General features: G+C 37.6%; 2 protein-coding genes across 5 annotated transcripts; one reads left to right on the top strand and one right to left on the bottom strand.

The window, feature by feature from the left end:
- Positions 1-542: 542 nt before the first annotated feature.
- zgc:113223 (uncharacterized protein LOC541424 homolog) lies at positions 543-11,280 on the bottom strand. Its single transcript, XM_067596036.1, has 8 exons — positions 10,783-11,280; positions 7,315-7,372; positions 5,737-5,861; positions 4,880-4,954; positions 4,663-4,758; positions 4,443-4,571; positions 2,516-2,677; positions 543-2,190 (listed from the first exon to the last, which is right to left on the bottom strand). The coding sequence occupies exons 1-8, from the start codon at positions 10,837-10,839 to the stop codon at positions 2,047-2,049; spliced, it is 846 nt and encodes a 281-aa protein (XP_067452137.1). The 5' UTR covers positions 10,840-11,280; the 3' UTR covers positions 543-2,046.
- Positions 5,794-23,627, top strand: reep6 (receptor accessory protein 6). Of its 4 annotated transcripts, XM_067596039.1 has the most exons (10): positions 5,794-5,848; positions 7,669-7,804; positions 8,525-8,660; positions 12,605-12,785; positions 17,397-17,490; positions 18,151-18,289; positions 18,423-18,591; positions 18,697-18,839; positions 21,003-21,031; positions 21,990-23,626. In XM_067596039.1, exons 4-9 carry the CDS (start codon positions 12,653-12,655, stop codon positions 21,027-21,029), a joined length of 705 nt encoding a protein of 234 aa, XP_067452140.1. In that variant the 5' UTR covers positions 5,794-5,848; positions 7,669-7,804; positions 8,525-8,660; positions 12,605-12,652; the 3' UTR covers positions 21,030-21,031; positions 21,990-23,626. The 4 variants fall into 4 exon arrangements, with proteins under 4 accessions (XP_067452140.1, XP_067452138.1, XP_067452141.1 ...); XM_067596037.1 differs by lacking the exon at positions 5,794-5,848 and having other exon boundaries at positions 5,887-7,804; XM_067596040.1 differs by lacking the exons at positions 5,794-5,848; positions 21,003-21,031 and having other exon boundaries at positions 5,887-7,804; positions 21,990-23,627.
- Positions 23,628-24,819: the final 1,192 nt, after the last annotated feature.

Genomic DNA, 24,819 nt, shown 5'->3' with positions numbered 1-24,819 from the left:
TGTGTCTTTACTGTTGTGACAGAAATGCATGATGGTCTTCTGTTTGTCACACAGACAGTACTACCAGTTTTACACGGTTTAAAGTTGGAGAGAGCATTCAGGGTAATGTAAGGATAAATTTCACTTGTCGGCTTGATTCATCGTTAATTCCTTCATATTACTGAGTGGAGAGAAAAGTGTTTATTTGGGTTTTTAGTGTCATTGCTTAAAGGGAATTCCACCAATGTTACACATTAAGTTTAGTGTACCAATGCATGAGGAGGAGTACTATTCTATGGAGACCAAAGCCAACAAAACACATTAAAAGTTAAAAAAAAAACAAACAAACTGAATACATAGAATACATATAATAAACAATACTTTTCAAAATGTAGTGTAGAAAATATAAAGCGTTATACTTTTCCTTTAACCTCTTATCAGTTAATAAGAATAAACTGAAATTTTATTTATTTTACTCAACTATTTATCTTTCACTTGCTCATTTGACTTTTCAATCCTTTAGTTTTTTGGACTTTTTAAAAGTATGTATCTATTTCATATTTTTCCCATTTTCCTCATCGCATTTCCCATTTATTTTCTTCGCATTTCCATTTTATTCATCTCATTTCCATTTTCTTCACATTTTCCTCATCACAGTTCCCATTTCCCACACCAAATTTCCATTTTTGCCTTTCCAGCCAGCTACCTAGCAGCTAACTTACAGTATATCATGTACTGTACTGCTGTATGGTGTATAAACTCCTGTGACATTTTTTAGATTACAAGCTAATGCTAACACAGTTGGACTTTATGGTAATGCAATACTTAATTTCAGGAATACTCATTTAATCAATGTTAAGCCAAAACTAAACCTACATTACAACATATAGAGAACAGCACAATCAGTGCATTTAGATTCAGGATACAGCATTTACATAGAAAATTAGAAACCTGGTTACTCATATCTCTGTTACTCAAGAGCATCCAGGTTTCTGAACATCTGCCTACAGGTGTGTCCTCATTTCACAACAACTCAAAGATATGACTAACTGCAATTTGTCCCAGTGGATGTTTGGTTGCTCTATCAGCAAGCAGATGTGCAGGAAAAGACATGTCTTTGTTTGTAGATGATTGTTGGTTGTTCAGTCTGTGGCTCTGGTGTTGTGTAGTAGAATGCTGTCTGGATATTCGCATTTTCAATTTTCACACAAAGAAAACTGAGTGGAAATGCAGAAAAAAAACAAAAACTCGAAATACTACAAAAACATTTTTATGCCTGTCTGAGGTGTAAAAGTAGTTACATGAATCATGTGACTGAAAACATCAGATCTGTGTGGAGCGATGAGGAGACTGTAACCTTCCTCAAATCAATACATGAAACTAACAGAAATGTTTATTCCATCATGTTTTCCATCATTTGAGCTTTGACTGCTGGCTTTTAATGACGTCATCTCGTTGCGTCCTCTTCTTCTGCAACGGTTTAACGGCACCTGTTTATCTGCTAATATTCACACAACAGTATGAATTGTGAATATTTGTATGAACAGTATGACATTACTGCTTTTTGCCAATATGGTTATAAAAAGACATTCTTCATCAATAAAAATATAACAACTAAAAGCATTCTGACTTGACTGTCATGAAAACAAAATATATAAAATATAAATTTCAGATCAGATATTAAAGCTTTAGCAGACAGTAAACATAACATTTAATTTCAGTTGGACTTTACTGAGCTGCTACTGTCTTTTGTGTCATTTTATACGAGATGCAGTCTGATATTTGATTTTAAACTTTGGGATCTCCACTATCATTAAAAATTAAGTTCTGGATATTTGAACAATGTTTGGCTGCATAACATGAGGTAGTTCAACTGCATCCTGGAGCAAGACATTAAACCGGTTACACGACTTAAATATCAAAACTATAAATTCACAGTGTAAACAGAGCGAGGCCTGCTCCATTTTATCAACATTCAGCTCTTTTTCACTGGCACAAAGTCAACGGATATCCCTAATTAGAGACTTTTCCACGATCAGCTTCAGATCTTTCAGAAGCATTCTCATTTTATTCGTCGTCGAAGTCAGCAAAAGCAGGATACCAGTAGCTGTCTTTCCTCTCCGACTTGCTTCTAGACACATTTTCTTTCTTTTGTTGTTGGACTTTCTTAATCCAGGAGATCTGAGCGGCAGCCAGGCAGATCATGCAGATCTGTCGGAGAAAACAGACAGATTAGAAACTGATGCTGGTGTTTTTTCTTCCTGTCATTGATTTGGTTTTATTCTGTCATAAATGAACAAATATTCACCAAAAAACAAAAAGACAGATTAAATTCAACCTGAAAGATGGACATGCAGAAACACAAACGAAACAAGAGAAAAATAAACAGCATATAAAACAAAAATATTCTGCAGAAATTTGACGCACAAGACAGGAAAAAAGACGTTAAAATAACTTTTTAGTTGTAGTAAAAACAATAAAAGACAAAGAGAAAACAAGACAAATGAGATGAAAGCTGGATGTGAGCTGCTGTTACCTCCAGCAGCAGCAGGCCGGCAGTCAGACCGGCCACCAGCAGCAGGTTGTTTTTGGCCCATGAGACAATTTTCTCCAGGCAGCCGACAGTGAAGACGTCATGACCAGCTGAACTGTCCTTCAGCTGCTGCATCCCATAACCACACATGGTGTTCAGCACCGTCTGCAGTACAAACACATATGAACATATACCCAAGAGGTGTTTAAGGAAAGATCCTTTGAGTCTTTCCCCACCTGTCCAGTCCATCTCCTCTGAACAGTTTTCATAAAAATCCCCAAAAATCATGAAACCTTCTCTCCAGTTTTATCATGTAAATATGGATATCTCAACAATTTCAAGTTACATTTTGAAGAACTATTACTGTACTAATCTGTGACCTTTTCTCTAGTGCCACAAGCAGGTACTAGAGGAATGGTAATAAATAATAGGCAGATTTCCTAAAAACAACACAACTCTGAGAGTTTTTTCAAAGTCACGAAGCAACAGAAACACCAGGATTTAACTTCCTGTTTTGTGCAAATATCTCAAATATGTGTGGACGTACATGTGGACGTACTTTTACTTAAATCCAATTAAAGTTATATTATCTTTCTTCTTAACTTAAACTTAAAAAGTCCTTTCAAAAGATTTCTATTCTTTTAATTTGTCATTTATTTTTTTTTAATGTTTTAACGCCTCACCTTTGTGTATGAAACGTGTTGTGATTTGGAGCTATATAAATAAAATGGACTTGACTCGACTTGAGTTTATCCAGAATTGTTTTCTTCATATCAATCAACAAATCTATCAATTATCTAGTTTAAAAAAATTAAAAGAATTGTCATAAATGCCCAGCAGACACCTGAGCCCAAGTGTGATTTTAAGATTTCTTACTATCGCTGATCAGTTGCCAAAAGTGCAATAAATCATTTCATAATGATACAAGCCAAGGGAAAGCAAGAAAATCTTCTTGAACTGTAATCTGCAATCACAGTTTTTGTTTCACTCATTGTACCTCTCCTGTAGCGCCAGAAGTGAGAAGTAGTTTGTTCATATGAACATCGCAGCCTCTGGGGGGCACTAACAGCACCACATATAAAGGAGCATTGAGTTAATATGTACGTATGCAGACGATACCCAGTTGTTGTTTTTGTATCACTCTGTGAAAACAGCACCACTAATGAAGTAGATCAATGTATTTATCATTTAAAATTGTAGAAATTATAACCAACAACTAAACCAAGACCGATGTTGTTACATTTCTGGAGTAAAACCAGTTTAACTGATACTCCCGGTACCTGACACAGCATGTCAGCCATCAAGCAACAACCCCGATGCCAACTGTGTTCCTTATTTGAGTTTTGAATACCACATTGAAAATAATGATATAATTGTCAGAATTAGTTGTCAGAGGTAGAGGTGTTGCAATGGTTAGTCGATTATTCGATTAGTCGATCGACAGAAAATTCATCACCAACTATGTTGATAATCAATAAATTTCTTTTAGCCTTTTTTTATGAAAGAAATGTCAAAATTCTCTGGTTCCAGCCTCTCAAATGAATATAATACCAAGTTAATATTTTCTGGTTTCCTTAGTCCTCTATGACAGTAAACTGAATATCTTTGGATTGTGGACCAAACAAGACATTAGAGGACGCCATCTTTGGGAAACACTGATCAACATGTTTCACCATTTTTTTTTCACCAGGATTTAACCGAGAAAAAGACTAACTGATTAATCAAGCAAATAATCGTTAGTTACAGCTCTATGTGGGAGCAAGAATTGTAACTTTGACTCGAATTACAACTTCACAACAATCACATGAAACCTCAAAACCTAAATTAGGAATTTTTGGTTCCAGGAACGGACCCGAACCCAAACTCCTGGTGTCTAAACGTTGCCCTCTGTAACCTGTTGGAGACTCCTGTTACAGATTGTGGTTCTGACCTGGTTCTGTAGGTGAACGCAGCAGGAGAAGGGAACTCCGCAGGCCTCCAGACTGGGGTTGGTGTCCGAACACTCAAAGTAGACGTTATGGGACCAGTCCTTATAGCTCTCAACTCCGCAGCACTGGAACTACAAACACAACAACAGCAGAGTCACTAAAATAGTTCACTACTAACAGACTGAAGTATAAAACATGGACTCCGAATCAGTTCTTCTTCACCTTCTTCTGGATGAAGTCAATAGCGTTCTCCAAGTCCTGGTCCTCCCTGTAGCGGATGATGGCCTTCATCATCAGCCTCTCCGTCCTCTCCATCACCTGAATAGTGACAACAGCAGTGCAGTGTTCATTTCAGCCACAATATTAAAGTATTGAAAGGAACAAACATTATGATGAGTAAATGAGTATTTTCTGTAGCATCAGAGCAGTGTGATGTCACCATGTCAGTGAAGAGATATCCTACGACTCCAGCTGCGATCTGCAGGAGGAGGACGGCTGCCAGGATCCCCAGAAACTGCAGAAACAAACAGCTGGTTAACACAAAACAGGGATTTTAAAAGTCTGACAGTGTACTTTTATCCAGACGTCAACTTTCTCCACCTCATTCAACCGGAAAATCAAATTTCCAGCGTTTCGACTCATGTTTTTGTGCAAATTTGAAAAAGTGCATAAAAAGGGTTGATGGAAACACGACTACTGATGTCATAAAAATACTGATAGTGCAATGTGAAAATGGATTTTGTCATTATCATTTTTATGATTATTATTTTTATTGTTATTATTTTTTGTTTCTTGTCTGACTTTGATTTAGGGGATAATCAAGCTCTCAGTTTTAGAACTACAGTTCCCATAATGCTTTGGAGGATCTAAATAGGAAGTATAACGTTGCCATGGACTGAGTGAGTTTTTTTTAGCCTAACTTATCTATTATCAGTTATACATTATCAGGATATACAGACAACTATCACTGGATTACTTTGATACTTAAGAAAACTTTAAAATGTGATGATTCTCAGGCAGGTTCTGAAACATCTTTTTTATATGATTTCTAAGCAGATGAATGGATGTTTTTTCACGATGCACATATGATGATATCCTTGGTAAATGTCACACTGAACTTAAAATATTTGACTGAGTGAGAAGAGTAGGACCTCAGCAACACGAATATGCAGAGCAACCTGTGCTCAGAAAATATTTTAATATTAATATGAATAAATACTACATCGATCAAACTGCACCATAATAGACTGAACCTGACAGATTTTAATAGATATAAGCTGATCAGTGATGTCATACCGTCTTCAGCAGGCAGGTGGTGTTACGCAACGCCCCGCAGCATCCGAGGAAGGTGATCAGAAACATCACAGAGCCAACAACGATCAGCAGCAGAGCCGGATCTACTGTCAGGGTGTCAACCACATCTGCACACACACACACACACACATGCACATGTGCACACACACACACACACACACACACACACAGTTAAAGTCATCATAAATGACAAGGAATTGTTGAAACATGTCTGATAAACTTCAGGTATTCATCTTTGACTGTCAGGAATGTTATCAGCAGAGCATTGTTTATGTTAACACGCACACACACACACACACACACACAAGTTTGCGCAGCTATCCTTGTTAGGACACTGCATTGACTCCATTCATTTTGTACAGCCAAACCCTAACCCTAATCATAACCAATTCATGTCTAACCCTAACCTTAACCAGGACCTCAGAAATGACATTTTGCCACACTAGGACCAGGCTTTGATCCCCATGAGGACTAATGGTCCCAATAAGGATAGAAAAACATGTACACACACACACACACACACACACACACACACACACACACACATTTATAGCCCTGTATGTAATGTAGTCAGTGTCTTGTAAAGCCAAAATGAAAAAAATATTCCTTTTCCTTTCCTCTGCAGGAACTTAACTTAGCGTAACATACAGTAACATTTTGTAATGTAGCGTAGCATACAGTAATTCACCATAACATTTTATAATGTCACATATCTTACCGTAACTTACCATAACATACGATAACATTTTGCAATGTCACGTAGCATACTGTAACTTATGGTAACTTATGTTAACGTAACATACAGTAATTTATATGCATAAATTTATATGTATAACATAGCATACTGTAATTTGGCACAACATACCATAATCTCACGTACAATAACCGTCATTTACAGTACATACTTCCCATATAACCTGCCCTAATGTGACGTAGTACAACACCTGTAGAACAGAGTAATTTACTGTAAAATATCAAAACTTAATTTAGCGTACTGTAATTTACTGTAACATTTCATAATCTAATGTACTACAGTGTCATTTACAGCAATGCAGTATAGCTTTACAAAAATCAACGTAAGACAACGTAATCTAATGTGGCATACATAATGTACCATAATGTAAAGAAGCATACCATAATTTCCCCAAAAATACCATAATCTACCCTGCTCTAATGTATCACACAGTAATTTATCACAACATACTGTACCATAACACAGCATACTGTTATTTACCGTAACGCACCGTAACATAACATAGAAGACATATTGTAACGTAACATAATGTAACATAGTGTTACTAAACACAAATTCCTGGTATTTTCAGTGCTGTTGATTGTGATTGGTCCAGCAGATGTGACATGAGTTGCATGTGTTGGGAAGTTTGGTTGTTTTGATATATTCCAGGTCTGGACGTCTAAAGATGTCAAACTTTCGAGTTTTTCAGGTTTTAGATGTTGTACACCTTTAAACAGGGAGCTGTTAAAATTTAGCTTACATGCTGTTGGGTTCCTGCAGTGTAAAAAGTGCTGTTACACAGAGTTCGTTATTTTTCACCTCACCTCTCTCCTTGGCGATCTTGGCGTAGACGCCGACCGCTGTGAGGACGGCGCTCACAACCTGCAGAGTCACAGAGAAACAGATGATGTTTTATTAAGAGAACCTGACCCTCCTAAAGTACAGATGACATCCATATCTAATAAGTTATTTCTATTTTTCATCTAGTTTACATTTAGAATTTCTATTTGGTGTCTTTTTTTATTATTTATTATTCTGTGAGTGAATTGCATCAGGGCCTTTTTGGATACAGATTTAATGATAATGATGATATTTCAGATGTCTCTGGTTCTGGAAGCAAAAGTCCCGTTCATGTTTCTCATAGACAACGTTGTGATTCTCAGTTCTCTCTTCAACAGGATCAACATGAAACTGGTTGAATCATCAGAACATGAACAACTGTGTTGGATAATATCTGGTACTTTAGTAAAAAGTCGAAACTTCAAAACTGTGAACATGAAGATTTCAGAGTTGAGGTTAACTACGACTCCCAAGGTAAATTTCAGCAAGACACAGCCAATCACAGAGCTTAAAATGTGTGCCACTAACGGCGGGCAGAAGTTAAAGATTACGATGTTGAGAAAACTGATTTTACAATCTGCAGATTAAAAATCAATTACGCTCTGATTTGTACCCATGGCTTCTTCTCCATGGCAACAGCAGCTGAGGCTCATGGGTATTGTAGTATTCTCAAGAACAAAACATGATTTGTCAGAAAGGAAGTGTGAATAATGTAAACTAGTGTCAGAATATAAACCTGTAGCATCGTCACATCATCAGGAGAGTTTCTGTGTTCAGTAACATCGATAAGTTCAATTAAAGAAATAATTTAAATGTAAAAACAGAAAGAGGAAAAACCAGCGGCGTCCCACTTCACATCTCTACTGTGTGACGTCCAGCCTGTTCAACACACCTGTGTGTCATCAGTAATGAATAGACAAACTCTTGTTTTTACATATTTAAGCACTGATCCTGCTCTATCTTTTCATGACCTGAGTTATGTAGTAGTGCTTAGTGTGCAGCCACTACCACAAACACTTGTGATTTATCTTTTCTGATAACAGATATCACATGCCATCATTTTTTAAAAAGCTGTTTAACTTTAATTCTTTCCTTAAAGTCAACACTGATATTTTGGGGAATCCTCTTCTTCTCTGTCTAACTTCTATAACATGTAAATCAGCTGAAAGGTGGATATTTTATCTTTTAACACAGACTGCTTCCAGTCCTCTGAACCGGACACACTGAGATGAAACTGATAACCTTCTTCTTCTGTCTCTGGGTAAGCGGGTGTTCAGACTGACATCAGTACCATGCGTGCGTCGGTGTGGACGAGTTTCTGCAGGTACAGGTGAGAAGATTATAAATACTTGATCTTGACAGTTTCACTCTTGACCTTTAAACAGCTGTTTGATGAAAGCAACAAGCCAGAAAGTAGAGCTTGAGCTGAGCTTTGTTTTTCACACTTTTTCACAAGAACACTGAATATGTACTCTCAAAATCTAGTTAATACTGACTACTGACAATGATCAATTTGGTAACAAGTACATATTCATTTGTAATTGAAGTTTACAGACTGTAAGAAGTCAACTGTTTCTAATTAGTTAGAAAGTAATTAAACCATCACTTTACCGAACCCTCTCCAGGAACAGTTCTTTTCCTCTAGCGCCACCATGTTTGTGGTTCAGAGCAGGACTGCAACTAATGATTCATTTCATTATAGATTAATCTGCAAATTATATTCTCGATTATTCAACTAATCGTTTTTGTCTATAAAATGTCAGAAAATAGTGAAAAATGCCTGTTATGATTTCTAAGGTCCCACAGTGACGTTTTTTAGATCTCTTGTTTTGTCTAAATGATTTTCGATTATCAAAATAGTTGCAGATTAATTTTCTGTTGATTAACAAATCGTTGCAGTTCCAGTTCAAAGTGAAATATCTCAGATGGATTGCTAACAGATATCCATGTTCTCTGGAGGATACTTCTCCCTTAGTGCCAGCAGCAGGTTGACTTTTTAGTTCTTTATTGAAATATCTCAACAACTATTAGATGGATTGATGTGAAATTAGTTTCACATATTCATGTTCCCCTCAGGATGAATTATAATAACTTTGATCCTCTGACTTTGAATCTATAATGTCATCATTAATGATAAAAAAGTAAAAAGTAAAGTTTGTTGAGAATCTGAGAATTCTCTGTCAGTTTGTCTCTTGTGCACATTTTAAAATGATGAGAAATAAAACTGACTCTAACTAATGTCTTATGACTAATTTGTGACTCAGAGCATCACATAGTTTCATTTTCCTGTTCTTATAAACCAGTTAGTGTAAGTGTGGTGTTGAGATCATGTGTGGTAAAAAGATGTGCAAAAGTAGCGGGAAGAACATTTACTTAAGTACAGTTTAGAGGTACTTGTACTTAACTTGAGTATTTCCAAGTGATGCTACTTTCTACATTTCAGAGGGAAATATTGTACTTTCTACTCCACTACATTTATTTGACAGCTTTAGTTACTTTTCAGATGAAGATTTGACACAATGGATAATATAACAAGCTTTTAAAATACAACACATTGTTAAAGATGAAACCAGTGGTTTCCAACCTTTTTGGCTTTTGACGTCTTAAAAAAAGCAGTGTGTAGTCGGGGTCACATTTCACATGTCTATGAGTTAACAGCTCCACCAAATAGTGATTTTTCCCTCTAAACTTCTCACATGCTTTCATTTCAATAAATGTTCAAATGATCCAATATTTCAGCAAAAATCAAAGATTAGAGAAAAAGTCCAAAAACTGAAAACAGATTTGTGTATCAGAACTTTGTTTTTTCTTCTTTCCTCTCCCATTAATCATCTCACCACCCCTCAGATTTATCTGCTGACCCTTTGGAGGGGCCCGACCCCTAGGTTGGGAACCACTGGACTAAACTAGCTAACTGTATATAAAGTAGTGTAAACTAGCTCCACCTCCAGCAGCTACAACAGTAACATGCTGCACTGATGCTTCACTATTAATAATCTAATGATGTCATATATAATAATATATCAGTCAGAGGGACCAAACCACTACTTTTACTGCAATACTTTAACTACATCAAGCTCATAATACTTATGTACTTTTACTGCAATACTTTAACTACATCAAGCTCATAATACTTATGTACTTTTACTGCAATACTTTAACTACATCAAGCTCATAATACTTATGTACTTTTACTGCAATACTTTAACTACATCAAGCTCATAATACTTATGTACTTTTACCACAATAGGATTTTTTTCATGCAGGACTTTTACTTGTAATGGAGTATTTTTACATTGCCTTATTGGTACTTTTACTGCAGTAAAGGATCTGAGTACTTCTTCCACCTCTGTTGTGCAACAAGTTTAAGAGTTTGTATCTCTGAAAGCAAGCTCACTACTGAACCTGTGAAATGACACATTTCATCCTCACACTGAAACAGATAAACTCACCCAGAAGATGTAGCAAAAGATGAACAAAGTGTACTTGATGCCTCGGTATCCTCTCATCTCCCCTCAGCAGAGCTCTGTTGTCAGACTGCAGTGAGAGTGTGTTGCAGGTTTGTTATTTGATGTCAGGACTGCAGGGAGGCGTGTGTCGGCCTGCAGGACGCATTCCTCCTCCGAGGCTCATTCCCATAGCCACAGGATGTCATCCTGTCATCACAGAGAGGCGAGGTGTGGCTCTGTCGCTGTCAGACCTCATCAAATCTGCAGGTTCAACAAGAAAAACACCAATTATACAGCGCCCCCCACTGGCTGCAGTGTTCATTACAGCCACAATATGAAAATGGATAGACACAACAAACAACATACTGAGTAGGGATGTCAATGATTAATGGGTTATTGATTCATTTTAACAGCACATAATCCAGATCAAAGCAATAAAACAGATGTAACAGAAGAGGTCAAAAACCAACAGGCTGGTAAAATGGATAAAATGGAAAAAAACAAACAAACGAAAGCACTAATAAATGCAACATGATTTAGCAAAAGATATAAGGACAATGGATGTCAGAAAATGTTCTGTAGTTTTGCTGCAGTACCTGGTCACACCACCGGGTGGTGCCTCTGACTGTGTAATGAGATAGTTGAAGGTACCTTTGCTGTAAAAAGAGCATCCAGGGAAGAAATAAGTCGCAGCGCGCCTCGCTCTGCTCACTATTGATGAACACTTCAACAGAAAGTTGTAAAAATTCCTGAGTTGTTGTCCAGCAGCTGTCTGAGGCTTATGCTAATGCTAGGGGCAGCTGTGGCTCAAGTAGAGTCACAAGGTTGGCGGTTCAATTCCCTGCTCCTCTTGTCCACATGTCCACCAAGTTGGGCAAGACACTGAACTCCATGTTGTTTCTTGTGATGGTCAGAACAGCCTGCTGCCATCATTGCAACTGGTCCTCCAAATGAAACTCCAGATATGTGGTTTGATTATGTCACTGCAGAACGACACATAGGAGCGTTTTCTAATCAAGCGCCCCTATCAGTAGTAATCGGCAGGACATCATCATCTGTCTGTGTTTTATAAAACTGTCACACATCACTGTGAAACAATAACAATGTTTTATGATGTGACAACGCTGTGGTTCAGGTCTGGTTAGGTTTAGGGAAAGATGATCACTTTGTTAAGGTTAGAGAAACATGTGGTGGGTTAAAGTTACTACATCCTTAAAGTTAGGCCACCTTTGTTGTCATGGCGACAATAATAACCACGGGTTAGGGGATGATCGTAGTTATGCTTTTTAAAAAGACGTCCCGATTCGCGATTGGAAACAAGAAATGAACAGTGCTCTCCTGTGGCAAAGTCCACTGTTGGGTTAAAGCCTCCATCCACCCTCCTCCTCTGAGTGAGAAAATCTGTCCACATGTATATACGTCATCTGAACTACATCACTGCTCCACCTCACAGTTACTACAACCACTAGATGGCAGCTGTCACTCAAACTAACTGACTATAGGTTGACTGATATTACAACCTGTTGTGTTGTTTTCCTTGGGAGGTCAGACTCCATTGTGTGATTGGGTCAGTGGCCATTTAGCATCTCATGCTAAGCTAGCATTAGAAGGTAGTTAATGCTGGCTGAGAAACAGCAGTACTGTAGCTGCTAATATTCAGGACCAGCAGGACCCCTCTTTCACTACTTCTTCCTCCTTTCTTTTCATTCTCCTTCTCTCTTTCCTCTTCCTCTTCCTCCCCCCCCCCACCCTCTCCCGCCCCCTCATTAAAGCAGATTGTCTCTGTTGGGGGATTACACTCTGCTGTGTTTTCTCTCTCACACAGGTCATCTCTCTCTGTCTCGTCTGTTATTTGAGGACCTGATTGAGGACCATGGGCCTGCTGGACATCCTCTACTCCATCAAAGACCGAGCCGAAAAGTTTCTGAATGAGAAAAATGTGGTGACAGACGTTCTGGGGAAGTTGGAGGAAAAAACAGGGATCAAGAAGAAGATCATCGCAGTGGGTACGTGAGGTTTGTTGTTGTTGTTCTCTGTAATCGGATCCTGATAAACATGTTCTGGATGGTTCTGCTGTCGTTCCGTTTATGTACAGTAGGTTTTTTTGTTTACCTGTTGCATGTCAATGGAAATCTGAAGAGGATTCAGTTAATCCTCCGCTAAACATGAAGCCAAATGGCAGCGACAGGGTTGCAGCTGTTGTCAGATTGTGAAGCCTGTAAACATGAACCTGAGAATGTTTTCTGGGTCACATTCATGTTCATTCTCTGTTTAAAGTTTGATTTTTATATAAACAATGGATCAAATAACTCTGTGTAACGTGAAGGGTGTTTGCAATGACAAACCCTGCTGCTCTACGGAGCTTTTTAGTCTTTTTTTAGCTGCTAGTTTTGCTTTTGCAGCACATTTCCTGTCTGGTTCAAACCCACTGTACTCTACCTGCTCGTCAGCAGACACACACAGTTAGTGACTAGCTGGTGAAGAAAGTGGAACATCGAGCAGCTAAAGAGCCAGATATGTTTCTCAGGAGTTGGAGGAGACCAAACCAGAGCTAAAAGGAGAATAAATATTGGACTTACATTCAAATACGATTCCAATGGGATGACCATGTTGCTCTGTGTTAGCCACAACTACTTTATAAACTGATAATATGTCAGATGTTGACTTCAAAGCTTGTTTTAATGAAAACAAGTGGACAAATACATCATTTAAAGCACCTCTAACTAAATTGAAACTATAAAGGATCAAGAACAGAACCCTGAGGAACCCCACAAGTCTTTATTGACACTATGAGATGATCATGTTGCTCTATGTCTGCTGGATGTGAAAGTAGTTTGCTAACGTGTCAGCAACAACTACTTTATAAAACCTACGTAATTAATTATTAATGCAAGACTAAGATTTTAATTATATAAAACCAATTTTTTTATACTATTTACAGCTGGCATAATGTATTTATTCCCTCTCTATGTGGGAGTTTTCATGTTTACCATCTTTCCCACTGGGAATTTAAACTGCCTAACACAGGAAAAGGTGCATGCATGTTTTGTAAGTGATGTGGAAGGTGGAAGTTGAATTTAGTTTTAATTTTGTCAGGGGGCACTGATGTACATTTTTATTAATATAACGGAAATGTATCATGTTTAAGAAAAAAGGTTTTCTTGTTATAATGAGATACATTTTGTCATTATAACAAAAAAAGACCACCTTGTTATAATGAGATCATTATGTCAATGATTAGTACATTTTCTTGTTATAATTAGAACAAAAACTAGTTATAATGACAGGAGTTGGAAATATTAGACTGTATCTGTATCTGATAAAACAGCAGTGCTTCTGCATGTGAACGTTTGAATGAATGGATCAAGTCTCACTTTTTTTTGTCCAAACACATAATAAACTCCTCTAACCCTCTTGTTATCAGCCTGCGGACGCTCTGGATATTGATTATTGACACTGAAGGATATTGTCACTCTGAGTCTCAAAGTGTTTGTGTATTTGTTTTTTCTTGTCATACTGAAAATATACATAAAATATATATATTTCTTGTTTAAACTAGATATTTTATCATTATAATGAGAAATGTAAAAGCATATTTTCTTACTAAGCATGGCAGTTCTGTGCTGCCATACTTTTTTCTTTCTCACCTTTAGTTTGGTTTATTAATGTGAGTTCCACTTACTTTGTTTTTCCAAAGCGTTCAACCACATCTTATGGTCCTCCTCAGCGGAGCTGCTCATGTGTCGTGGAGATTTTTGCATTTATCACATGACCAAAGTATGGAACTTCGATCATGTGATACAGGGGTTATCACCATCACCTGATTGTTTCTTTCCATAACAATCCATCAATGCACGTTTACTAAATAACAGCCAGATGTTTCTTTTTGTAGTTTTAATGTTTGTTTTTTTATCATATGAAGGTATTTAATTTAGCTTTTAAAGGAGGGGTTCACAATTCTTCAAGTGTGTCTTAAACCAACAGTCAGGAGCCCAAATGAACATTAAAGCTGTTTTTCTTGCTGTAATCATTCCTCCTGTTCATACTGACCATTAGAAGATCCCTTCATAATGACCTTACAATGGAAGTGATGGAGGACAAAATCCACAGTCCTCCTTCTGTGCAAAATGTATTTAAAAGTTTATCTGAAGCTAAAATGAAGCTTCAGCGTCCAGATGAGTCAAATCAAGTAGATATCTTTCAACGTTACAGTCTTTTTAGTGCCAAAGTCCCTCTTTTTGTTACTATACTTCCACCGCAGCTCAACAGGGAAACACTGTCCGAGGAAACACAAAGAGGGAATTTGATGCTAAAAAGACTGTAAATGTGTCAGATATCCACTTGATATGACTAACTCAGACTGCTGAAGCTGAATAGAAGCTTCACACAGACTTTTAAATGACTGTGTGGACACACTGTGGATTTCGGCTGCTCATGATTTTATGGGAGACAGTGTGTCGCAGTGAGGTTGTAGTGACGGGCAGTTGAAGTTTTAAGGGGTCATTGTTGCATTGGAGCGCTCTGAATCAAACCCTTAATGTATGATAAACAATAACTATTGATAAGCTTCCAGCACTTATGTAGAATCAGTTGGTTACATGAGGATGTGCTTAGCTGAGCAGAAACAGCAGTCTATTCATACCACACTGATGGTCATACAGTGGATCAGTAACACACACACACACACACACACACACAGGGAGGCAGGACATGATGTCACTAGTGCCTGGTGCACAGTGTCCCCCACTCTCCGCACTCTCCTGCAATAAAGTTAAAGCAGATTATCCTCAGAGACAGACAGCAGAGCAGACCGGCCTCCATGTGTGAACCGCCTCATAAGCTGATCAGAGGTAGGACAGTTTTTACACCACTTCCTGTCTGTCTGCTGTGCTCAGTGAAGCTGTCAGATACAGTTTTAATATCTGCAGAGTTAGCAGGAGAATCCTAACTGTCTTTAAATGTGAGGAAGCCATTTCTCACTTTGACCTGAGGCTGTTAGAACCATATCCATCCTAAGTAAACACTTCCACCTCCACCCAAAACATAGTTTTCTTATTGTTCTATTCTCTGTGCAGAATGATGTATGTGCAATTCATTTTCAAAGTTTCTCTGTGCTCACCCTAAAGGATGGTTTACAGTGTTTCCACTGTGTGTTAAACCAGCAGTCACGTGTCCATATGAGCAGTGAAAGAGGTTTTCCTCGCTGTAATCATTCCTCCTGTTCATACTGGATATTAAAAGATCCTTCAAATGTGCTTTCAATGGAAGTGTGTCCACACAGCCATTTAAAAGTTGATGTGAAGCTTATATTTATAACATTTAACATCCAGATTTGCTGTCACGATGACCCCCGCAGTGTGGAATATTTTACATCATCTTTTAACTTCTAACCCATCGAAGAAGCTGTATGCTGGACTTGGTGTTATCTTACAATATACAGTGAAGATTTCTGATGTGAAGTTCATTGAAGCTTGTAACTCTCCACCAGTTCCTTCTTTTTAACACAGATCTGTCTGGTGGTTTGTGTAACCCAGAACTCCAAACTGAACTTCATCTCTCCGACTAAATTCAATACTGTCTTCAGCAACTCTAGAGTGTTATTATGTCAGTTTAATAATACCTGCTTCTCCATCTCACAAGAAATAGATGCATTAACATCTAAAGATTCTAGTTGCCTTTTGATGTCCAGAATAGATGACAATTAGTCAAGTCAATTTTATTTATATAGCACCTAATCACTACAGAAGTTATCTCAGGACACTTCTCACATAGAGCAGGTCCAGACTGAACTCTTTAATCGACAGAGACCCAACATTCCTCCATGAGCAGCAGCAAGGAAAAACTCCCCTTTAAAAGGAAGAAACCTCAAGCAGAACCGGACTCTAGGTGGACGCCATCTGCCTTGACTGGTTGGGTTGAGAGAGAAAGAAGGAGGGAGACACAGAGAAGCATAATAACAACATGCATGTGAAAGCACAAAACTCTGGGAAAGAAGCCAAGTTAGTAACATGCATTAATGGTACATGAATGCATAAAGATGGAGAGGAGGCGGAGGAGAGAGGAGCTCAGTGCATCATGGGAGGTCCCCCAGCAGTCTAGGCTTATAGCAACATAACTAAGGGCTGATCCAAGGCGAGCCTGGTCGGCCCTAACTATAAGCTTTATCAAAAAGGAAAGTTTTAAGCCTACTCTTAAACATAGAGAGGGTGTCTGCACCCCGGACTGAATCTGGAAGATGGTTCCACAGGAGAGGAGCCTGATAGCTGAAGGCTCTGCCTCCCATTCTACTTTTAAAGTCTGTAGGAACCACCAGTAAGCCTGCATTCTGGGAGCGCAGTGTTCTAGTCGGGTAATAGGGTACCATGAGCTCTTTAAGGTATGATGGTGTCTGACCATTAAGAGCTTTGTAGGTGAGGAGAGGGATTTTAAAGCGAAGCTAAGATGGGAGAAATATGATCTCTTTTTCTAGTTTTTGTCAGCACATGTGTAACTGCATTGTGGACCAGCTGGAGAACAGAAGGTGGAAGACCTCTGTTGTTGAAATAAACTGTGTTTTTAAATGTATCTGCATCAGTGTGGACATGAAGTCTGTCTCCTGTGTGTCCTCTGTCCTCCAGGTGCCGTCTCACTGACAGGACTCTACCTGGTGTATGGATATGGTGCCGCCCTCCTCTGCAACCTGATTGGTTTTGTCTACCCAGCGTATTATTCGTGAGTATTTCTTATTTTGATTCTGCTTCTTGGGTTTCTTTCATTCACAGAGACATGCATATCCAACACTGTGATGGACATGAAACTCAACATCAACAACAAACACTGAGATGAAAACATTCTGCTCCACTGAGGAAAAACTAAGCTGCAAGAGAGAAGTCAACTACAAGTCCAAGAGAGCATTGCTGTAAGAAACACCCAATCAGAGAGCTTCAGATTCAGTTCAACCTGGTTTCACAGCTTCATGAGTTTCCCTGATATCAAGACTCAACTACCAACCCTATCACCAGACAATGGGACGATTCTGCAAAACTGCAGATTATGATTAATGACAGTCCAATAACAATGTTTTTAAAACTCTTGCTTTCTACAATATCTGCTCATGGTAACTACAGTATGGTTAAAGATTGTGTTATAGTTATTAAAAAGGCGAATATTAACTACAGGTCTGTGACGAGACATGAACTCCAGTCCATCCACCACCTCAACCTCCACATAAGCAAATTTTAGAGTCAATGGAAAGGGGTCAGCATGGATTTATTTTGTCAGTTTAAAAGATCTCAAACTGAGCGAAAGATTTGCGTGTATCCTGGGGCTTTCTGGACCGCCATCTGATCATAATCACAGTCTCTGACAAGTTGTTTCTACTCGTATCTGCAGAATCAAAGCCATCGAAAGCGCGAACAAAGAAGACGACACAAAATGGCTGACGTACTGGGTGGTGTACGGCGTCTTCAGCCTGGGCGAGTTCTTCTCAGACATTTTCCTCTATTGGTTCCCGTTCTACTACGCTTTTAAGGTGAGACAACACTTAAGAATCATTGCCAAATCATTGCAACCATGATATTAAAATTGCTCTACAAAACCAAAGGTGAGATTCAGCCATTTGGAACCAGGCTGTCAATCCATGTCCAGTGTCTCTGTGGTTGCAGTGTCTCTTCCTGTTGTGGTGCATGGCGCCAATGACGTGGAACGGCTCCCAGATCATCTACAACCGAGTGGTTCGTCCCATCTTCCTCCGCCACGAGGCCACAGTGGACAACATGGTCAGTGACCTCAGCGGGAAGGCCATGAGTGCCGCCGAGAACCTCACCAGAGAAGGTACAGACCAGTTCAACACCAGTACAGGGCACCTGTACACCAGTATCAAACATTTTTAGATATTAGATGAAATAATTATTCTCTTCCTTCCTTCGTTATTTTCAGTCCTGTCCACTCTGATAAAAAATAAATCTCTGGTGAGTCCGATGCCGCCGGTTGCTCAGGCTGAACCTAAAAGTTTACCAAGTACATCAGGAGAAACATCAGCAGCTAAAGGAGCTCCATCCGTGCCAAGCGAAGACCGACCAGTACGTAAACCACAGCTGCTTTCCTCCAGCACATAACTCCCTGTGAAATCTTTAACTGTGGCTTATTATAAATATAACAAACGAGATGTTAATTAGTTAGCTTTAGAGGAGTTGATTTGGAATTTCCAGGCCCTAGCTGTTGTTTCGATGTTGCAATGCTAAGCTAGGCTAACAACATCCTGACACCAGTTCAGTATCATCAGCTCTATCTACTCTTGACTGCGGACATTTCAACCCCTCCGTCGTCATAGAGACAAGACAGCGTAGATGTGCAGCACCTTGCTCTGTTCAGGTCTGTTCTAAGCTGCATTTCCCATATTTTGGGGTTCAGATTATTCTCACGACCTCTTTGACTTGCTATGCATTTGTCCCGCCTGAACTCCCTCATTCAGGTCTACATTCCCTCCCGTTCACAGCACTCTGCCAGTGAAAGACGCCTGGTACCACACAATTCACAATTACGTTTGTATTTCTATTTAGTGTCCTGATGGGAGGAAATGCTGGTTGATGAATATAAAAACTGTTTGAACAGTCAGATTAGAGATGAGGAATAAAGTGCTAACCCAGCCTTCCTGTTACCTGTTCCAGCCTTTCCTGGGTTAACCAGTATGGTAAGTTAACTGGTTGGTGTACAGTAGCATATGGTACAGACAGTGAATGTGTTGTGAAGAGAATTAGCATGAACCTCAGTGACCCTAGTAGAATCTCCGTGCTGTAATGGTTTAAAGTTAAAGCAGCTTTCTTCTTCGTTGATACTGGGCAGCAGGTTTGGCTGCAGCAGCAGGAGTCTCTGAAGACCTGAACACCCCCCACCATACTTACCTGCTGCTCATATTACACCTGTTGACTCCCTGACTGATCTGCTGATTGGTTTTTAAAATATCACAAAGAGCAACATGTCTGTACTGTACAATATTAGCTCCAACATGGAGGAACACAGAAGACTTTTGATTTCATCCTGTCAGTTAACAGATAGTAGCCTGAAAAATAATAATACAATAACTAAATAAATAATAATAATTGTATAGGTGGGACACTTAATATCTTTGGGGCTAGATTCAGCAAGAGGACTTTCAGTTATATGGAAGATTTACAATTACTAAATTTAAACAAAACAACCAGTGAACATAAGTTAAATGCAATACATATTTTTATATGTATTTTCCTTTTACGTAGGCATTTACAGTGTCATAATTAAATATAAACCATATGTTAAAGGATTATTTACAATTAAATGTTTCATCGTGATATGAATTTTTCATGCCACATTAAATTAAAATTCTAGTGATTTTCTATATGTTCTCATGTTTGGATCCAAACCAACAATGAACTGATCTACTAACAAGTATTGTGTGTGTATCTGATATATATTATTCCTCTGTGCTGTAGACCTCTGTCGCTGTCCAGAAACTATTAAAAACATGACATGTTCCTTCATCATGAAGAGTTTGGTCATGTTAGTTTGTTTAGAAACGGCTCCAAAGACTAATAACAGCATCATGTTTTCAGTCTCCGGAGAGTAGTTCTGTGTAAGGTAGACGCCACTGAGCATGTGCAGTGACAAACTCTTCATAATGAAGGAGAATGTCACCCAGTGCAGCGGTGTGACTCACTGAATAGTTTCGGAGCTGAGCAGCATTTCATCTTGTCTGTCTGAAACTATAACGTTAGCTAAAACAACATTAGCTCAGAAGCTAAGTTGGAGACAGAGCTTTAAACAGGATCATTTGGGATCATATTAAATTATTACTGTAGAATAACTGCATAGCAGTAATCTTAAAGTACTTCTGATTAACTGACATTCTGAATGTAGTGATTATTTTTGATAGTAGTCAATTAATTTAAAATAATGTCATTATTATCTCTAAATGTGAACTACAGTAAATTGTTCTGGTTTTCTAGAAACAGAGGAACTGTGAGGTTGACTTTCAAGTAAAACATTTATCAGTTGGAGGTTTAATCAATGCCTTACATATGATTTGTTTCATATAAATGCTTCTCAAATATTAAAGGTAGTTGTGCAAAACTGTAAAATCATGAAGAAAAGCACCAAACCTGCAGTTTTGTGTTTCTTGTGTGTAACAGCAGAGATGTTTTATTTAACGTGATGGTGGTCTTTACTTTGTTTTTGATCTTTGGTTCTCTTGTATGTCTGCAAATCAGGATCATCATGAGCTCAGTGTAGACTGACGGTAAGTTGAACATGGTGACAATCACCGCTTTATGTATGGAAGCCCAGAGAGGATAATTAATATAATTATTTCATGATCACATAAAAACAAAGCTTGTCATGTCGAAAGTTTTGACTCTTTGTACACAGAGGACTTGTGTAAACATACTTTTTTAGTCTTGTAACATAACAAGTTTGTGTTTTTGAGATCACAAAATAATTATCTTGTGATCACAGAATATTTTGTAATCACAAAGTAATAAAAATTTGTGAGGTTGAGATGATCACAAGAAACAAGCGCTTTTCATTTTAGTCCACCTTAAAATGAAAAGTATTCATGAAGATATTGAATACTATCTAGTGTCTGCTGTTACTACAACTGGTACTTTTACAACTACTTGTACTAGTACTGCTGCTACTTTACTGCTAAAGATGTTTAATCTGACTAAATGTCTCAGGTTCAGTGTTTCTTGTAGTCAAGCTGTGCAACATATTAATCAGTTTTTTTTTTATTGCAGAATTCTGAATTTTCTCAAGATTCGAAATAAAGTCCCAATCTGTGATTCAAATATAAACAAAAATGTTGAAATTTAATAATTGATAATATGATTATTATTACATTATAACGATGTAATGCTTTGCTCTATGGGTCCATAATAATCTCCTAGGGAGTTGTCAGTTTTTTTAATTTGTATTATGTAAGTATGTACTAATTACAGGAAATATAGGCTTTACCCTGAAAGGTGCCGCATTCATTTATTATTGAAAACTGTATTAATACACATCAAACTGTGTCCTTGAACTCTAAATTTATTCCTGTAGATACATAAATTTCCAAATTTTGTCATGTTGCTGTGCACTGACTAAAAAACTGTCCAGGCAAGTGTGTCAATTGAACAATATCTCTATTTGACCCATAAAATAAAGCATTACTGCCTGTTTCAACGGTGTTGTCCTGAACTTTTTTCTTGTTTTTTCAGTCCTGCAGATAGCAGCGGAGAGGAACAGAAGATTTTCCTCTTCATCCCGACAGACTCCAACACTCAGACAAGAAGAAAACCTGCTGTCAAAGAGACTTGTTTCATTTTTATATCAGATGTGTAACATGATTTAATGTAAAAATACTGCGGGCTGTTTACTCCAAAACTCAGACTGACTCTTCAAACAGCAAAGAAACAGAATCTGATTCTGAAAATGTTGTTTTAAATTTTATTTATTTATATTTATTATATATTTGGGGGTCAGGGGTATGTTTTTGTTTTTTTTTTTAGATGCAAAGCACCTCATAGAACCAGCTTATAATAAATTCACAGACTCACTTGCTCACTTTTAGCAGGCTGCAGATTCTCCACTAGGGGGAGCTGTTCCATCAATGTCAGAGCAGTTTACACCTGCCTACCTGCGCCACCCAGAGGAAAGAGAAGTAACAGCAGCAATGACCTGGTGATGTAAACCTGTCAGGCGAAGAAATTTATAGCTGCTGCAATTTTAAGGTAGCGCCACCTGCAGCCGTGTTACAGATGCACTTTTTTTTTTTATAGCTGCAGTTTTTTGTTTTTATTTTGTGTGTGTGTTTTAGATTTGTATGGAGCCCGGGAGGGCATGGAGAAAAAAATAAGTAAATTGTGTTGTTGATTTAATAATTTGGAGTCTTGATTTATTTAATAACCTGTGCTCTTGATTTAATAACTTTTTAACCCTCACTGTAGATATAGTCTGAGCACAACACTGTTATCTCTGACATCCCTTATCATATCCAGTAGAATAGATGTTATCCAGTTCATAAAAGGTTAAAAAAAACTCCGTTTCATTGTGGACATGGATGTAAATATTTGTGTGTGTGTGTGTATATATATATATATATATACACACACATATATACATGTGTGTGCGTGTGTGTGTATATATATATATATATATATATATATATATATATATATATATATATATATATATAATATGCCTTGGATCCAGCTTAGCTCAATAATTGATATTACAGGGGAAATATCTTCAGTATGGATTACTAAATCGAGACCACAAATTACAAAATTAGAGCTCATATTATCAAATTAAGAGCAAAAAAAATAGTAATTTTTTTCTCTGTGGCTCCTCTCAGCCTCTGTAGGTTTCTAGCAGGTGTTTCCAGTAATAAAATTGCAGCAGTTGGATATTATCAGCTGGTTTTGGGTGCTTCGCATCAGTGACACTGTGTGTCTTTGTTTTGGGTTTTTTTTTGATGATGTGTTTCTGAGTGTATTTTGTTTTGTTTATGAACATACATGACTGTATGAAAATCAAATTATGATAGAAAATAAAAAGTACTAACCATTAAAAAACGAAATGTCTGGTTCATAAAACAAGATTAATTTATGAACATTGGTGTAAATCGCACTCTTTACACTGTCACCATCTTGTGTTGCTAGTTGATGTAATTATGGGAATCTTTAGCATTATTAGTCAGCAGAGTTGTCAACGTCCATGTAAACATGCTAAACTATAGACATAAACTATGATATATGACCATACATAGGAGATAATGGGATACAAATATGGATATATATCTTGATATATTATAATTTTTCAAGTAAATTCAAAACTATTCATGCTAATATGTAGCAGATTATTAGTTCTGTAGATATCTAATAATATTTATTTAGGCATACATGCATTTACATGTTGTTTAAATATATTGTGAATATATACCCATATATTCAACATAAAATGCTAGATTGTAAATGGTTTTAGTACTTTTATATCTTTAAGTTTTTATATTACTGAATATATGTATATTTGTATAATATAAAGTAAACAGGTATCTGTAAATATATATGTACATTGGATATAAATGTACATATTAGAATCAGCTTTATTGGCCAAGTATGTTTATGCATACAAGGAAAGTGACTCCACTTACACATAATACACACAATAATCTTCAGGAAGATACACAAGAACAACAAGCTGAACAAAGATAATTAAACATATCACTGTTATGTACAAGCAAGTGGGTGAAGAGTAGATACGTACATACATGTAGAAACAACAAGTAGACAACAACATACCGTCTCTATATACAGGTGGAACTGTTTCTGTTCACTGTACAAAAAGTGCAAAGGTGTGAAAGATAACATGCAGACGACACACAGTATGTAACTTATATGTTTTGAATACTGGTGTAAGACTTATACATACTGCCATATATGCTAATTCAAATATATGTCTGTATATCTTTAGTGTGGATGGTTTTATCTCTGTCCATCAGCAGGTCTGTGAACTGTAAAAACTGAACCAGCAGAGGGCGACAGAGAAGCTGCTAAGTGTCTGTACGTATCTGACAGAAATGTATGAAAGCATGAACTGGCTTTAAGAGTGAGCACAAGATTTAGATTCAAGGACAGGTTCACAATTTTTCAAGTGTGTCTTAAACCAACAGTCAGGAGCCCAAATGAACAGAGAAACCTGTTTTTCTTGCTGTAATCAGTCCTCCTGTTCATACTGACCATTAGAAGATCCCTTCATAATGACCTTACAATGGAAGTGATGGAGGACAAAATCCACAGTTAAAAGTTTATCTGAAGCTAATATGAAGCTTCAGCGTCCAAATGAGTCAAATCAAGTAGATATCTTTCAACGTTACAGTCTTTTTAGTGCCAAAGTTCCTCTTTTTGTTACTATACTTCCACCTGCAGCTCAACAGGGAAACACTGTCCGAGGAAACACAAAGAGGGAATTTGATGCTAAAAAGACTGTAAATGTGTCAGATATCCACTTGATATGACTAACTCAGACTGCTGAAGCTGAATAGAAGCT

The sequence above is a fragment of the Thunnus thynnus genome, chromosome 8 (genome assembly GCF_963924715.1).
Source record: "Thunnus thynnus chromosome 8, fThuThy2.1, whole genome shotgun sequence".
NCBI lineage: Eukaryota > Metazoa > Chordata > Actinopteri > Scombriformes > Scombridae > Thunnus > Thunnus thynnus.
The sequence above is the reverse complement of the archived record's forward strand: the minus strand, read 5'-3'. Positions and strand labels throughout refer to the sequence as shown.